This window comes from Anser brachyrhynchus, assembly GCF_964034855.1.
Source record: "Anser brachyrhynchus genome assembly, chromosome: 1".
NCBI classification, from domain to species: domain Eukaryota; kingdom Metazoa; phylum Chordata; class Aves; order Anseriformes; family Anatidae; genus Anser; species Anser brachyrhynchus.
Genome location: NC_137694.1, coordinates 27,586,019 through 27,602,767, shown reverse-complemented (window position 1 = coordinate 27,602,767; position 16,749 = coordinate 27,586,019). Strand labels below are relative to the sequence as shown.

The window sequence follows — 16,749 nt, the reverse complement described above, 5'->3', positions numbered from 1 at the left end:
TGGTTGTCAGCACAAATGATGCTGGCATCAAATCTGTTTCCCTGTCAATTGCAAATACCATTACTTTTAATCAAACAATGTATCATATAGTGCTTTTCTAAGCTATGAAATAACTTTTGATTTTATTTTCTAATGCTGTTTATTTACTCATTAAGAACCTGGTTCTGCAACAGGCTGGGCATTGCCTGTCTTCAAAGTGAACTAAGGGCTCTCAGTTCCTCACAAAGGAACTGAATACCTTTTATAATCAAATCCTAAGTGCATAATGAATAAGTAAAAAATCAAAGCATCCTTCCATGTCTAATCACTGAACTTTAAATAATATTTATAATATTATTCTGTTTTAATACTGATAGGTGTGTCTTAATGATTTGATGAAATAAAAGAGCCTGGAGAGAATCTTTAGTACAAATAAAATGTTTATCTGATATACACAAACAATGAGCACTATTTTACGTGAAACAAATGAACTATTACAAAACTATAGCTGAAATATATATCACTACTTAACAATTTTTACATCATGTCATGAACAGAAAGCACCAAATATATTCTAAAGAAAGCAGCACTTTTTATATTAGGAATTCAAAATGCAACCCAAATCCTTACTTAATTTATTAAGCAAGAATATCTTTTAGCGACAAAATGCTACCTAATTATCAGCTTTAAAAAAATGTTTTACATCTTAAAATACAATATTCTGTTTATCCTAAATTGTCTGGGGAACATCTAGTACATTAAAAGGTTTTTGTAGAGCTTCTTAGTGATTTAACTGATATCATCATGCCTGCTAGCAATTTTGCAACATTCTGAAAACACTTTCCATAAATCAAAGCCTTAGCAGCAGGAATAAGCAGATGGCAGGAGACCATATTAAAGAATGTATCAATTATTTTTATTAATGGGAGGCTACTGGATCATGATGTATCATAATGGACTAAATGTTTAGCAGTTGTGAAGTGTTTTGTCTGTTAGGTATCTCAGATGCTCTTAGCGGATGTTATTATATTGTCTTGTGATGGCATTCTTTGTGGGACTGGATAGTGAAGTTTCACAAGAGACATATAAAGAAATGTTTTAATTTCAGTCCTTTAATTGTATTCATATAATAAACATAAAATACCAGCATGTATAAAATGTAATTTCAAAAAGACTGCATATACAGTGTGTAATAAAGTACATTCTGTCTGCATACATTGACTTAGAAAACAAGATACTATATGGTTAACAATGAAAAATAGCAATTATTATAAAAATATTCTACAGTCTCATAATAGTAATGTAAATGCCTTTACTTATCTAAGAGACTTAACATAATTTTAAATTACAATAATTTTACATCTTCCATTCATATATACAGCCCTATTAAAGTCAAAAGGTATTACAATAGCAGTGTTCTTATTAAGATTAAATGACTGAATTATATTTAGTTATTTTACTATATAAAACAACTGAATTCTGTTTGTTAAAACTGCACTTACTGTAGCTTTTCATGCTATCTGTGCTATGCACAGTGAAAAATATTTTATGTTTCTGTTCTTAGTATAGTATCTATATCCATTTCATGAATTAAACGGGATGTTAATATTTCAGCTCCCTTTCCTTTTATGTAATTATCAGTCTGCTGGTTTATGTATTCTGTAAGAACATGTCCACCAGTTTTGAACAGCTGCTACTGAAAACAAGCAAGAATTCCTCATTTAATACATTTTGACAAAAATAGCCAGTTCTTCTCACCCGTGCCCTGATTGAGGTCAAATTCTGTACGTCTTTAAATTCTTTTCTAGACCTAGAACCACGGACAAATTATGCATCTCTTTTTTGAGAGATTTTGTTAAATAGATCTGTATAGGAAAGAGCACAAATTGTGTTTTGCATGCACCACATTTTAGTCGAGTAAAACTCCCCGGCATAGGAAAGAAATTCTGTCTGAGGAAGGAAGGATGTCAGGATTTGTCCCTGTAGTCATGCAGTCCCTTTCCTCTGTCCAAGCCAGAAGGCACTGTGCTCTGCTCTGCTCCAAAAGCCCTCCCAGCTTCACAGCAATCTCACCAAATTGAGGTGGGAGACCAACTGCTTATTCCAAAAAGTCTGGGATACAGATACCAGCAGAAACTTCTAAATACCTTCAGCACCGCCTATGTGGTGCCCTAGCTTATCATTTCTGGTGCCCTGTATCACCATTTAATTTCAACAGTGATGTGTAATACAGGTTATTGTTATTAGTGAAAACAGTAATTATGATGACTTCTTACTAAAAAAAAAAAAAAATGTAATGGTAGCGAAACAACATCACCATAATACAAACCCACAGGTACAGATACATTTAGTGTTTTGGTTAGGGGTACTGGGGTTCATGTGTGAATGAAGACAGCTTGAATATGCTTAATGATAGATGCAATACAGTATATTGCAAAAGGAGCATTTCCTATCTTCTGTTAGATTTCTCAAGCAGGAAGAGAAAAAAAAAATCTGGTGCTTTAGACTGAAGCAATTGTCAGAAGAATGAAACTCAACTTTAAAAAAATTTAATGGATGCACTATAATGTTTTTTAGAACAGTGCTTATAAAAGTGATGAAACTCAGGATGTTATTTAAAGTCAATATAGTTCAGAAGAGCGGCCTAACTCCCATGCAAAAGTTCAATGGGAAAATCATGTTATACATTCATATTTAATTTCTTTTTCTCCATTATGAGCAATCCACAATGGCGTATTTAAAACCAATGTAGTAGAAACTGCAGTACAAGGACAAATGGTGTTTGATGTCAACCAAGTATCTCCTCCTTTCATCAGCTGACGTGGACAGTACATATCCTACACTAGACATAAAGTCGGAATAAATGTTACTTTCAATTCATCGTATTCCGTATTTGAATGTCAATATTAGCTAGTCTTTGGCAAAACTATGACAAAGTGAGATCTATTGAGCCTAATTTATAGAAGCGCTCCAATTAAAATGCTCATCAGCTCTACGTTCAATTGCCTATTTTTTATGTTTTTACCTTTTGTTAATTTTGTTCATTTGTTTTTCCATTCCTTTCCTCCATGTTAAAAAAATAAATAAAAATGAGTTTGTTGTTTTGATTAATTTTTAACCATACAGTGGAAGCATATCAGAGCTTCTAAGGAGGGTCAGGTTTGTGTTGGGCTATCTGGGAACTCATACATATGTGACAAAAATATCAATTCTGCTCTGCTCAACTTATATCCAAGCAGTTTGCATAGGCTCACAGAAATCATCAAGTTTCCTAAAAACATAAATATTCTCATGAGGTTGGATATTCCATCATCTTTCATAGCCATCTAGATGTAATTTTTTATTTCACCGCTAACTTTCCAATTAAAAAACTATTATGATATTACAGGGTCAGTCAGGAATGGCTTATGGCCCTGGATGAATACAGACCTCATGAGGACTATTAGGAGGACCCAGGTACCAGTAGGCAATAGGAGGAAACAAATGCTCTGTTCTTGGATAATATTTAAGTACATTTAAATACATTTAAACCATTCACACAAATAGAAATCCATTTTCATCTCTGTTCCTGATCATGTGACATTTCCGAAGAATGAAGCAGGGCTCAGTGACACCAATACTTAATACATACATTAGAAATATATTTGGAATTATTAGAGGACTCCCAGATGTGTTCTTTTGGCTTTGGTTGGGGAAGAGCTATGAAGAACTTATGCCAGTTTATTTCCCATGTATTAATGTTACAGTAAGAATGACTGCACTTCATGTACTGCAGCAACATACATCACCCTCCGGAATTTCGCTGTGTATTGAAATGATATGCATTTATTGAGTCATCAAAACAAGTGTCATGAGTGCCCACTCCTAGAATGCAAGTTATGGAAAGCAGTGCATCACATCAACACTTCTGAATATCCACTTTGGTTTGAAGTCTTCCTGTCTTTTCTGCAAATTTGAAATTAAATTCTCCTTGTTTCAATACGTTTACTGGGACTCTGTTCATCTTCCTCCATTTCCAAATGGATCAAAGCTTGGGTATGGATAAGATAGAGTCCCTTTAGCAAAACCTTAGTGTGCTGCCCAAGGACATTGAAAGGACTGTCCAGAAGCACACTGGCATGTGTAAATACTCTGATCCCTTCCACAGAAAGAAGGACACAGTTTGAATACTCTTGGAATAAGCAGCTAACGCAGCACTGTTACCAGTAGTGCTTGTTTTAAATTGTGCTAATTTTAACGTGAATTATCTTTGTTCAGTCTTGTACATCCATACAGTTTTTCTGAATACTTTCTGCTGAAATGTCATATCTTTTTCTCTCTGAGTTCCTTTGAGTCTCTGTCATTATGCTAGTTTCCATTTTTCATCTGTATCATTAAAATATATATTAAAAGTCTGATCTCTTTCTACAAATGAAATTATATATATATATTAAAAAAAAAAACAGGATTGCATGAAAAACTTAATGGATATTCTCATTTTAAAAACAAGTCTATGCAGTTTTAAATTCATGTTCACTTCACTTGTGCAAATGCATTACCATCTGTTTTTTTCAGATTTTAGAACCTGTAACATTTCTACAGTTCCCAGTTTAAATATTTCCCTACTGTTTCTCATGCTTTGTAGAATTTTTAATACAAAATTCTCATTTTAGTTATGAAAAAAAAAAAAAAGAAAATAACAAATGACTAACTCATCTTTATAACAGATAAATATACGTATAGACTGAAGAGAGTCTGAATACATTTGTGTAACATGGATATTCCTTTTGTCATAACCATATTCATAGTGCTGTAAAAAGTCATGGAACAATTATCAAAATATTTCTAGTGAAGAAAGATTTGTGCAAATGTCAGCTGTGAATAGATGGTGTGAATTTGGGGTAAAGTGATATGAGTTCATGTCCTTCTCATTTTCCTGTGAAGTAAGGACTGATTTAAACTCTTGCCTGTTATCTTCGCAGTGGTTCTCCATATTTGTATTTGAAACAAGCACAAACACCATGCTTACACTCAACTAAGTCTTTTAGAAAGTGGTTTAAGGAAGTGTGAGGCCCTTTCTGCTCTTATAAATCATCTCCATCATCTGTGCTAAAGCTGCTTCTCCTGCTGCTCTCTTTTGATGCAGCTGGGGATGTGGAAGACAAGAGCGGGTCTGCTCCAAATGGTGATACCGTGTCATCCAGTAAAATTTCCTCTAGTCGTTGCTCTTCTTTTAAAGCTGCACTGAAGGACAAATCGGTAAAGTGTGAAAGTGGATCAGAAAAGGCTGTAGATCCATCACAAACAGTAGAATTTTGTCCATGTGCCAAAGGCATTTGTTGAGAGTAGTCTACAGAGTTCTCCTCTGGATATGACTGTTGCTTGATGACCTGTGCAGCTAAATCTACAGCACTGAGTGAAGATATGACTGGAAGGCCATGAGCACGTGCCTGAATCTCTAGTTCCTAATGTTTAAAAAATAAAAATAAAAATTAGATAATGATTTTGGAAGAGAAATAATGTCTTCAAAACTATTGCAACAAGTATACAGATCATACATGCATATTAATTATACCTCTTGTCTAGTTGTGAGACTATGTTAAAATACAAAATTGTTAATCTAGGAAAATTTGCCATGTGCTTCCAGAGATAGTTTTCTTTTTAATTCCACCGCTGTCATTAAGCAGCAGGAAACATTAGAGATGGGAAAGCTTTACTGAAAGCATTGCCTTGTGGACCTAATAAAGTTGAAAGAAAAGTGTTGCAACTTTTGGGTCTGTTATTCATTGCTATCCAGAGAAACAAAAGATACTTTATGATGCTAATTTACTGATATATTTGTAAATTACAATAAATAAGGTGATTAATTTTATATCTGTCTATCTATGTCACCATTGCATGTATAAATATTCATATTCTGTTGCTTTGTGTCATGAGCAGACATAGCATGGCACACTATGCCCAAAGAAGTGCAAAGTTTGAAATGGTTACAGAGGGAAAAGAAAACACAGAAAGAAATTTTGTGTTCATTATTGATTTTTGGCAGGAGAAATGTACCTTTTCCTTCCTGTTTTGTCCTTCTCAGGTTATCATATATACATAAGTTAACCGTTTGTGCAAATACTTTATTAATTTTCACTGTATTCCTTTATGTAAGGTTTAATTATGAAAGAAATTTCCTAGAAATCTGAAAAAAAATACCTCATCCCCAGTTTACACAGCAATAAACAGGGAAAAACAATTCATTTTCAGTAAGTGACATTTGGGAAAAATGATATAGATTAATAAAATTTGATGAGGGATAAGTACTGAGAAAGCTTTGTAGTTCATGGCAACACTCTCATACAAACCTGAATTCGAAGCAGAAGTCTTCTGTTAGTGTGCTCTAATTTCTTCTGTCTGTGTTCTAATTCTCTGGCTCTCTGTTGTTCTTTTTGTAGCCACTTGATGTACTCCACTGATGCTTTTAAAATAGTTCCTTTGTTCCAGCGCATATCACTGCAGAATGTAGAGATAACCTTTTCACAATTGTGCATGTCAGCAGAATTCATAAGAACTTACAAAATCTTTTACATTAATATGAAATAATGATTTACATGACTATTATTCACTCTTAGATATTATTGCTTCTGAATGGAAATTTTAATAGAATAGTTAAGAAGCCCTTATATAGTAAAATTAATCCCAGAATGAAAATAAGTGTCAAAAGAAAGTAATAAAGTGACTTTTTGTGGGAGAGCTAAATGCAATATCATGATTCTACCATTACAGTTTTTATATTTTTAGTGAAAATTGCTTTTATTATTAACTCTAAGATTAAAATCTATGTGCAGTAGTTCTGCATTAATGAACTAGGAAATATACATTACTGAGGACTTAAGACTAAATTTTTAAAGATCATTTCAAATATACTACTCCTTTTACTTGACTTACTAATGAGGTTGCTTTTATGCTTGTTGAGGAAAAAAATGGTCTATGTTGAATGCCACTCATCACTGACGACAGACAAATCATGGTTTGGTAACCACAATGGTATGACAAAAATTCTTGCTTAAGCCCATTCAACAAGCTTGAAACAATATAAATCAGGTTGAAGTCCACAGCTACATAGAGACACCAATTTAAAATGAAACTCTTGCCCCCAAAAAATAAGATTAAACCCTTCCCTCATTCAGGAATTCATGGTTTAGCTACCAGCTTACAAGCAGTCTTACTAACAATACACTTGTTCAAACTTAGCATGAGTTCAAGGACTTCCATACATCCATTTGTTAACTTTCCATATACTCCTTTATGCAAGGTCTTAGAGGCCTTGCAACAGGAATAATTTTCTCTTGAAAATGTTGAATTTCTGATAAAATTTGGTATTGTGTAATACAGGGATGGGCAGTGCTGCATTAATATACATACAGAAGAGTTTATCCAAACTACCTGCTTCACTGCAAGATGGCTTAAACTGAGCAGAAGACAGACAGCCATTCTGGTCTTATAAACCAAGCCCGAGAGGGAAAAAACTGTTTAAACCAGTAAGAATCTGAGGTTGGGAGTGAGAAGTAACCAAATTAGTGTGTTGTTTTTAAGTATCTGTTCCAAATGCATATACTTATACCCTGGCATTGATAGAGTAAAAAAAAAAAAGAAGATATATATTATACTCTCATCTATTACCACTTTCCATTATTTCTTGTTTGCTTTAGTTAAGGAGACCTGACCCTACTCACATGCATGTGATCTGGAGTGGACTTATTTCTTTTAGAAGTGTCTATGTTTTACATTCAGCTTCCTAGAGTAAATACCTAAGGAACCTTGCACTCTTATCCCAAAGGTAAGCAGCCTTGATCTCCACCAAGACTGCCGTCTTTCTCCTGAATGTATAGGGCAAATGCTAGGCAGGTACAGGATCTGGGGATCCAGTTGAATGATAAATGCTTATGGAGCTCATAGCTTTAAAGATGCTCAGAAAACTAATTAAAATGGTTTGTGATAGAGCATCACAGTGTTTAACTATGCCCTAGAATTTAGATCATTTGCTAGGGATTTGGGAGAACCAGCCTTATGGTCAGAGAAGGATGGAATTCACATCTCCTTCCTCTCCAGGCAGCAGACAAACCATGGGGCTCCAGCAAACTCCTCTCAGCCATGTGGGCCAGGAATACACAGCTTTGGGGTTTAGAAACTGGGGAAGTCAGAGAGAAAATGGTTATTGCCTCACACCAGGCTGTCTGCAAAGCCAAAACCTCACAGGCTGCTCCCTAAAGTGGGTATGTATTTTCATTTAGACCATCTCTGGATGGAAAATTAGGCAGAGGTGGGAGCAGGAGCCAAGAGCAGAGCCTGCGTCCCTCATGAGAGCTGAATCATCTCTTGGCAGTCCTTCTGCCCTCCTTCTTGCTGTCCTTCATGCCTATGGGAGAGCAGAACACCACAGAATCACAGAATCACAGAATCACAGAATCGAAGGGGTTGGAAGGGACCTCAAAAGATCATCAGGTCCAACCCCCTTGCCAAAGCAGGTTCCTTAGAGCAGGCTGCCCAGGTAGGCATCCAGACGGGCCTTGAATATCTCCAGAGGAGACTCGACAACCTCCGCAGGCAGCCTGTTCCAGTGTTCCATCACTCTCACTGTGAAGAAGTTCTTTCGCATGTTGGTGCAGAACTTCCTGTGCTCTATCTTGTGACCATTACCCCTTGTCCTATCCCCACAAACCACTGAAAAGAGGTTGGCCAAATCCCTCTGTCTCCCACACCTCAGGTATTTATACACATTGATGAGATCCCCTCTCAGTCTTCTTTTCTCCAGGCTGAACAGACCCAGGTCTCTCAGCCTTTCTTCATAGGGAAGATGCTCCAGGCCCTGCATCATCTTTGTGGCCCTCCGCTGGACTCTTTCCAGGAGATCCCTGTCTTTTTTGTACCGGGGAGCCCAGAACTGGACACAGTACTCCAAGTGAGGCCTGACCAGGGCAGAGTAGAGGGGGAGGATCACCTCCCTTGACCTACTGGTCACGCTCCTTTTAATGCACGCCAGGATCCCATTGGCCTACTTGGCCACGAGGGCACACTGCTGGCTCATGGTCAACCTGTCGTCCACCGGGACCCCCAGGTCCTTCTCCTCAGAGATCCTCTCCAGCAGGTCGTCCCCCAGCCTGTACTGATACGTCCGGATTGTTCCTTCCCAGGTGCAGGACTCTACACTTGCTCTTATTAAACCTCATTTGGTTTCTTCCTGCCCATCTCTCCAGCCGGTCCAGGTCTCACTGAATGGCAGCACAGCCTTCTGGCGTGTCAGCCACTCCTCCCAGCTTTGTGTCATCGGCGTACTTGCTGAAGGCAGACACTATTCCCTCATCAAGGTTGTCAATGAAGATGTTGAACAAGACCAGACCCAGCACCGACCCCTAGGGAACGCCACTAGTCACAAATCTCCAGCTGGACTCTGCACTGCCAATCACCACCCTCTGAGCTCAGCCAGTCAGCCAGTTCTCAACCCACCTAACTGTCCACTCCTCTATCCCATACTTTCTCAGCTTTGCTATCAGGATGTCATGGGAGACAGTATCGAAAGCCTTGCTAAAGTCAAGGTAGATGACATCCACTGCTCTCCCCCCATCTACCCAGCTGGTGATGCCATCATAGAAGGCAACAAGGTTGGTTGAGCACAACTTCCCCTTGGTGAATCCATGCTGACTACTCCTCATAACATTCTTCTCTTCCAATTGCTTGGAGATGACATCCAGAACAAGCTGTTCCAACACCTTTCCAGGGACAGAGGTGAGACTGACTGGCCTGTAGTTTCCCGGATCCTCCTTCTTGCCCTTCTTGAAGACTGGAGTGACATTGGCTATCCTCCAATCTTCAGGCAACTCTCCTGTTTTCCAGGACCTTTCAAAGATGATAGAGAGCAGTTCGGTGATCACCTCTGCCAACTCCCTTAGCACACATGGATGCATCCCATCAGGACCCATGGATTTGTGTGCGTTGAGCCCACTCAGACGCTCCTGAACTACTCTCTCGTCAACCAGGGGGGATCCCTCCCAGCCCCTTTCTCCTCCCACCAGGGTTGAGGAGTCCCGGGGGGGAGTCCTTGAAGCAAAGACTGAAGCAAAGAAAGCATTCAGTATCTCCACCTTCTCGGTGTCTCCCGTTACCAAGACACCCCCCTTGTTCAGCAAGGGACCCACATTATCCCTAGTCTTCCTTTTACTGTTTAAATACTTTAAAAAAAAAAAAAAAAACTTCTTATTATCTTGTATCTCTTTTGCAAGCCTCATCTCTAGGTGAGCTTTAGCCTTCCTCATCGCGTCCCTGCAGGCCCTGAGAACACTTCTATACTCCTCCCAAGAGGACAGGCACTTTTTCCACATTTCATAGACCTTCCTCTTCCTTTTGATCTTACCGACGAGCTCCTTGCTCATCCACGCAGGTTTCCTGCCCCCCTTCCCCGATTTCCTACTCTTAGGGATGCACCGATCCTGAGCTTGGAAGAAGTGCTGTTTAAATGTCGCCCAGCTCTCACAAGCACCCTTGCCTTCTAGCAACCTAGCCCATGAGATACTCCCAAGCTGGTCCCGGAAGAGGTCGAAGCTAGCTCTTCAAAAGTCCAGGGTAGCAATCCTGCTACTAGCCTTACTTCTTCCACCAAGTTCCATCTTGAACTCCACCATCTCATGGTCGCTGCATCCCAAGCTGCCCCCAACCTTCACATCCTTAACAAGCCCATCCCTGTAGGTAAGGACAAGGTCTAGAAGCACCCCCCACCTTGTCAGCTCCTCCACCACCTGCATCAGAAAATTGTCTTCAATGCACTGTAGGAACCATTTGGACTGCGCATGCCTGGCCGAGTTGCTTACCCAACAGATGTCTGGATAATTGAAGTCCCCCATGAGAACCAGTGCCTGGGATCTTGAGGCTACTACCAGCTGCTTGTAGAAGGCCCCATGGACCTCCTCCTCCTGATCTGGTGACCTGTAGTACACCCCCACAGCAGTGTCCCCCATACCAGCCCACCCTGTAATTCTCACCCACAAGCTCTCCACTTGTCCTTCACCCTCCCCCAGGTGGAGCTGGGTACACTCTAATTGCTCCCTCACATAAAGGGCAACATCACCCCCTCGCTTCCCCAGCCTGTCTTTCCTGAAAAGGACATAGCCCCCCATGACAGCATTCCAGTCTTGTGAGCTCTCCCACCACGTCTCTGTGGTTGCTACGAGATCGTGGCCCTGCGACCGAACACAGATCTCGAGCTCATCCTGTTTATTTCCTATGCTCTGTGCATTGGCATACAGGCACTTTAGGGAAGCAGCAGGTGCAGTTACCCCTGGAGGGATACAAGAAGAAGATTCCGGACGGGGTATCGGGATCGTTACCTTCTCTGAGGAGCCCTCAGACAATCCTATGGGACAACTCAGAGGTTTTTCCCTACTATCTTCAACAGTGACAGCAGTGACAACTTCCCCCAGCCCTTCTCTGTCACTTTTAGCTCCCCTCCCTTCCCCCGTCAAACCTAGTTTAAAGCCCTGGTAATCAGCCCAGAGAGCTTTCTCCCCAACACACTTGTGCCCCACTTGCTGAGTTGGAGTCAGTCAGCAGCCCACATACCCGTCTGACATGTGGGTCAGCAGCCCACATACCCATACAGAACGTGTTTCCTGACAGCATTCTGTGGCCTTCCTCCTGTGAGAGGACTTTCTCCTCATATGTGGGATGTCTATGTTCAAACTGCAAAAGTTATGGAAGATTTTAGTACATCTGATGCTTATGTTTCTGAACAAACGTTTGAATACCATTACCCCATTGTAATCTTGTTTTTTTTGTTTGTTTGTTTGTTCGTTTGTTTGTTTTCAGACCTCTCTGGAAAGTTAGGTAAAATGCTGACTTCTTAAATACCTCTCTATTTAAGCCTGACTTGCTGTGTAGTTTGAAAGGCTGGGAAGTGCCTGTCTCTCTACACCAGAGAACTCCTGAATAAATAGGAAGAGCTAAAGATAGGAGGAAAACAACTTTTCAAGATGAAAATCTCCACTGTCATCTCAGATATAAAAATGCTGTTTATAGCTAGGACATATTCATAGCAACTTTGAAAAGTGCAACAGTAAGAAAATTTATAGTATAAACTCTGGAGAAGCAAAATCTGACTAGGCACTAGGGATCAGTTCCTCCCAGCCTGTAATTAAGACCAAGCTAAGCCAATTTTGAACTGATGATCTAAACATGAAAATATAGTAGTATAAAATTACTTATTAAGCTATAGCTGGCAAAATGGAAATTCTTAAGACATCTAACAGCAGCAGAAAAATATACATATATCACACCTTTAGCAAACATTTAATAGTGATCTCACAATTTCACATCAGTTATAAAGCATTATGGATTCAAAATCAAATTCAGAAAAAAATGTTTTTCAGTCAATTTTTCTGATTGACATATGAATAACCCATATGTTTATGACTATTTGAAATGTTTTTTATCATGATTCATTCATATTGCACATAATTGGCAACATTTGTGAAATAGCTTACTTTCAGTTCATGTTTCCTTGATACTTTGAATTTTTATGTATATATGGTTATTATAAATTTTCACATAATAGAAGTCATCACTGAAGAGCTAATTCCTGGATTCAAATTGCCAGAGAGATGGATTTGGTCAACTTGGATGAAATATATATTTATAGATAACTTTGGTAGTAATATTTACAAATTCGAGAGGCAAAAGTATCATGGAGATCTCAGATGAAAATGCTGTGGTTGCTGTTATCACTTAACAGATTTTGAACCATTTCCATTAAACCACTGAAGGTCTGTGCTTAATGAACTGTGATGTACAATACATCTGCTGGCCAGCGTGCAAGACCAAATCTGATGCAAGAACAGAATTCTTCCTGATTGCTATTTATACATCTGTTATTATGTGTGTGTGCATGTGTGTACACATGTATCCTCCTTCTCTTTATGCATATACTCACTGATATCTTATTAACTGAGGGATAGTCAAGCAACATGTTCCAGTGTCTGGAAGCAACACAGCAAAGGACTGGATGGCAACCTTAGAAGTCAATTCATATTTCACTCTGTATCTCAGTATTTATACCAGGAGCAAAAGAAATACTGGTTCTGCATCACAGACACTCTCCATCCTTTCTAGCCTGGCAGACTAGCCATACAGCAGTAATAAGACTGCACTTTGGAGAAACAGAGGCTCTACAGAGGAGATGTATAGGGCTGGAAGAGCAGCAATGTAACTAGAGAGGATGAAGAGAAACAGTGGGAACTGCCTAGCAAGTGTCTGTAGTGTGTCTAGCCCTGTTTAGCAGGCAGGCAAGCAAATTCATTTATAACGGGAAGAAAAAAAATTATTTTTTTTTTGAAAAACAGATTCAATCCAAGAAAAACAAGTACATAAAAATAATTTGGAAAATTCTCAGAATAGTTATTGGTTTTCTGTCTTTGGTTGTTGTTGTTGTTGTTTTGTTTTGTTTTATTTGTTTTTCCCTGAAAATACTGAATTAAAAGGTGGCTGCAGATAAAGGTATATGAAAAATGATAAAAGGGGTAGTATGAGATTGTTTATTGTTTTTAGGGACATGCATTGTTCCTGCTCAGCATCTAACAGAGGTAGAGTTAGTAATGACAAGACCTACAAGTTCATATGAGAACCTGTAAAAAGTGAGCAGTCACTAGTATTTTCCAGCCATTTAATTGGAAAGTGGTTTATAAAAATAGGTAAAACAGTTGCATTTATAACTACCAACACAAATATAGATCAACTAGTCTTTGGAGACTCTTTCACTGGTTATTAAACCCCTCCATTTTATTTTTTTTTAATCTTCCTTTTTATTATACATATGTTAGACTCTGTCCTGTAAATACTGAGACAGATGGGAAAATCTACATGTAAAAAAGTCAGTTGAGAGCAGTAAGTTTTGCATGTCTGGGCATCAGCAATGACCTCTGCAAAGGAGGATTGTGTCTTTGTGTGTTGGCACATGTGTTACTATAATTTGAAATTTTAAGCAAGCTACACACATATTACCTAGTTTAATTAACAGAGATCTGCTACACTTAATATGATTTGCATGGAAAACTAGCAAATAAGTAAAAAACATGTTGTGTGAACCCTAGTTCCTCTTAAGTTTACCAGCTAAATCTCTCTACAAATCTCACGAGCCCAGGAATTTAGTGAAATTCTCATCTAGGAGAGTTCCTCATTTAGGAGAAAAGAAACATAGCCATGAGGCTGTACGCCAGCTTGCTTCCAGTAAGGTATCTTTGTTGAAGTCAAAGGAGCTTCACTAGTTTGCACAAGTTGTAGGGCTCCTGCAGGAGGGGCATGAGCATCTGATCATCTAAGATTAAAACTAATTAATGAAAGCAGAGTTTGGGAGCAAAGAGTCACAGAGTTTGCCAGTTGCAGAGCAGTTAATAATAACAAATGCATTTGTGAAGTTCAAACTATGTTTGCTGGCCATTTTTTTTCACTATTTCTGAGAAATTAGCTTTAGACTGAGCTTGTTCAAAGAAATACTTTGAAGGACTTTGTACCTGTTTTGATGACCTGTACAATTACCAACTGTATTCTCCTGGCCATTTTATAGTGGTGTAAGTGTATACAATCTTTTCCTTTACAAGAAACATGGTCATGCTGGCCATTAGAGGGTCTGCCCACAGACAACAGACAGAACATCAAGTACAGACAGATGCAGAGAGCAGAGAGTGAGTGAGAGCAATTCACTAGCTCTGCCCAAATCCTCAGTGGTTCTTTTAGCACCTCAGTTCGATAAAATGACTAGAATTCATAAATGAAAGATGATTTTCTTTGTATTTCTGATAATTTCAGTCTAGCTACCATAAAACAATTCTTGAGTTGTCATTCCCAGCCTCTATCACAATATGAAGTCCTGTTAACCACTGGATTTTGAAAGGCCGAACACAAAGGAACCAAGAATGGAAAAATAGGTATATTTAAAGGATGTATATTCTGATTTCTTTCAGCAAAATATGACTGTAAAATTTTGGGCCTTTTGATTCTATCTTTGAATTATTCTATGAGTTTTGCATTTCTGAAGCATCTATTACTTGGATATTTAAGCACTGAAAATTAAACGAAGGCAAAGTTTTTTGCAACTTATCTCCATTTTCTAATGCTGATGAAGTGAGTTGATAAATACCCATTCATTTAAGTAACATAATCCACATTTTTGTCATTATATTATTAAAAAAAAAAAAAAAAAAAAGAAAAAAAAAGGAAAGGGGTAGGGGCTTAAGCTATTCAAGAGAAAGTTCCTGCAGAGCCTCTACAGGAGCCAAACAAGTTCACCATCTAACAAAACAAAAATGAAACGAAATAAATAAATAAAAACAAACTTCTAAGAAGCATAAATCATAAAAAGTTTCCAAATACCATTAACAATGTCATTTTCTAATCCTGAATGTAATCTTCTTGAAACAAGCCATTTGGGACAAGCATGCTAATCACAATGACTTAGTTATAACAGTATTTACTCTTCAGTGCAAAGGCTGACTTGTTTCACTGTCATTAGTCCAAGCATCAGTAAGGTTTCTCCTTTTACAGCTAAGTTCCTACTATAAGAAGAATATTTTAAAAACAATGTATGAGGTGAAAATGCTATGTGTGATAAAATGCTACAGATAAAATATTGTAAGAGCTGATACATCTCTTTCTTTGAAAGAACAGGGCAGATGGGGGGCACAGTAAGGTGTTATGAAGGAAAAAGCAAGAACTGAAAGAGAGGGTAAGGACTCTGAGTTATGATTCGGCAACACAGGATGATATCAGAAAGAAAAATTTTGATCTGCTCAGCCAACAGAACAATGTGGTCAAATTGAATTATTTCAACTTGCAAATATATATTAAAAAATTATTTACACTTCTTTGGATGAATTTAACTTGCCACTAAGCTACAGCAAAGTTAATCATAGAATCATAGAATGGTTTGGGCTGGAAGGGAACTTAAAGCCTACCCATTTCCAACCCCCGCCATGAGCAGGGACACCTCCCACCAGACCAGGCTGCCCAAAGCCCCATCCAGCCTGGCCTTGAACTCCTCCAGGGATGGGGCATCCCCAGCTTCTCTGGGCAGCCTGTGCCAGTGCCTCACCACCCTCTCAGTAAAGAATTTATTATTCATTAAGTTATGTTATAACCTAGTTTTCAATGTGTCCAGCACATTTTGATGCCTCTTTTTTTCTGGAGATCAACCTGAAAGCTTTTATATAGACACATTTTCAAAAGTAGTACTGATTACCAGCCTTTTAAAAACAACAATTCTCAGACCTCAGGATGGACTTTTTGCTTTTGTAAATATGTACTGCTTTGGGGATGTCACAGTGTTGAACTCAATCATGGGTTTGGAGACTAAAACAAGAAAACATGATGTCTTCAGGATTCTTTCCTGAAACTTTTTTTCAAGGCAACATCATTAAAATCTATGAGTAAAATCCATCATGCACTTACTGGAGCAAAATTGCAGGTCCAGAGTATTCATTTTAAGCAGAGCTTAGGTGATTGATCTAAGTATTAATGATTTGAATAAGTTTATAAACTAAACTGGAATCCAGACCAAAACATGTAACTGAAACACCTCTGTAGGCAATCAAAATCACAACTGGAATTTGTACCTCATGCCCATTTCTAATTGCAGTATAGCTTGCTTCCATTATTGCTTTATACCTGCAAACCAACAGTGCCATCCACTGTTTTTCTGAGAAATCTCTCAATTATTTGCCCAAATGGTCTTGAATACTGAAAGATATGCCAGCAAAATTAAAACTC

At 38.3% G+C, this 16,749-nt stretch overlaps 1 protein-coding gene across 10 annotated transcripts in view; it reads right to left on the bottom strand.

The window, feature by feature from the left end:
• Positions 1-301: 301 nt before the first annotated feature.
• Positions 302-16,749, bottom strand: part of TFEC (transcription factor EC) — a 149,855-nt gene continuing 133,407 nt past the window's right edge. For 9 of the 10 annotated variants that reach the window (XM_080556476.1, XM_080556478.1, XM_080556481.1 and 6 more), the window contains 2 exons: positions 6,309-6,456; positions 302-5,423 (listed from right to left, as the gene is read on the bottom strand). In XM_080556476.1, coding sequence (XP_080412602.1) covers positions 5,043-5,423; positions 6,309-6,456 — 529 coding nt within the window. In that variant the 3' untranslated portion in view covers positions 302-5,042. Of the gene's footprint in view, positions 5,424-6,308; positions 6,457-6,891; positions 9,841-16,749 lie in introns of those variants that run through there. The other variant, XR_013939641.1, reaches the window with a different exon arrangement.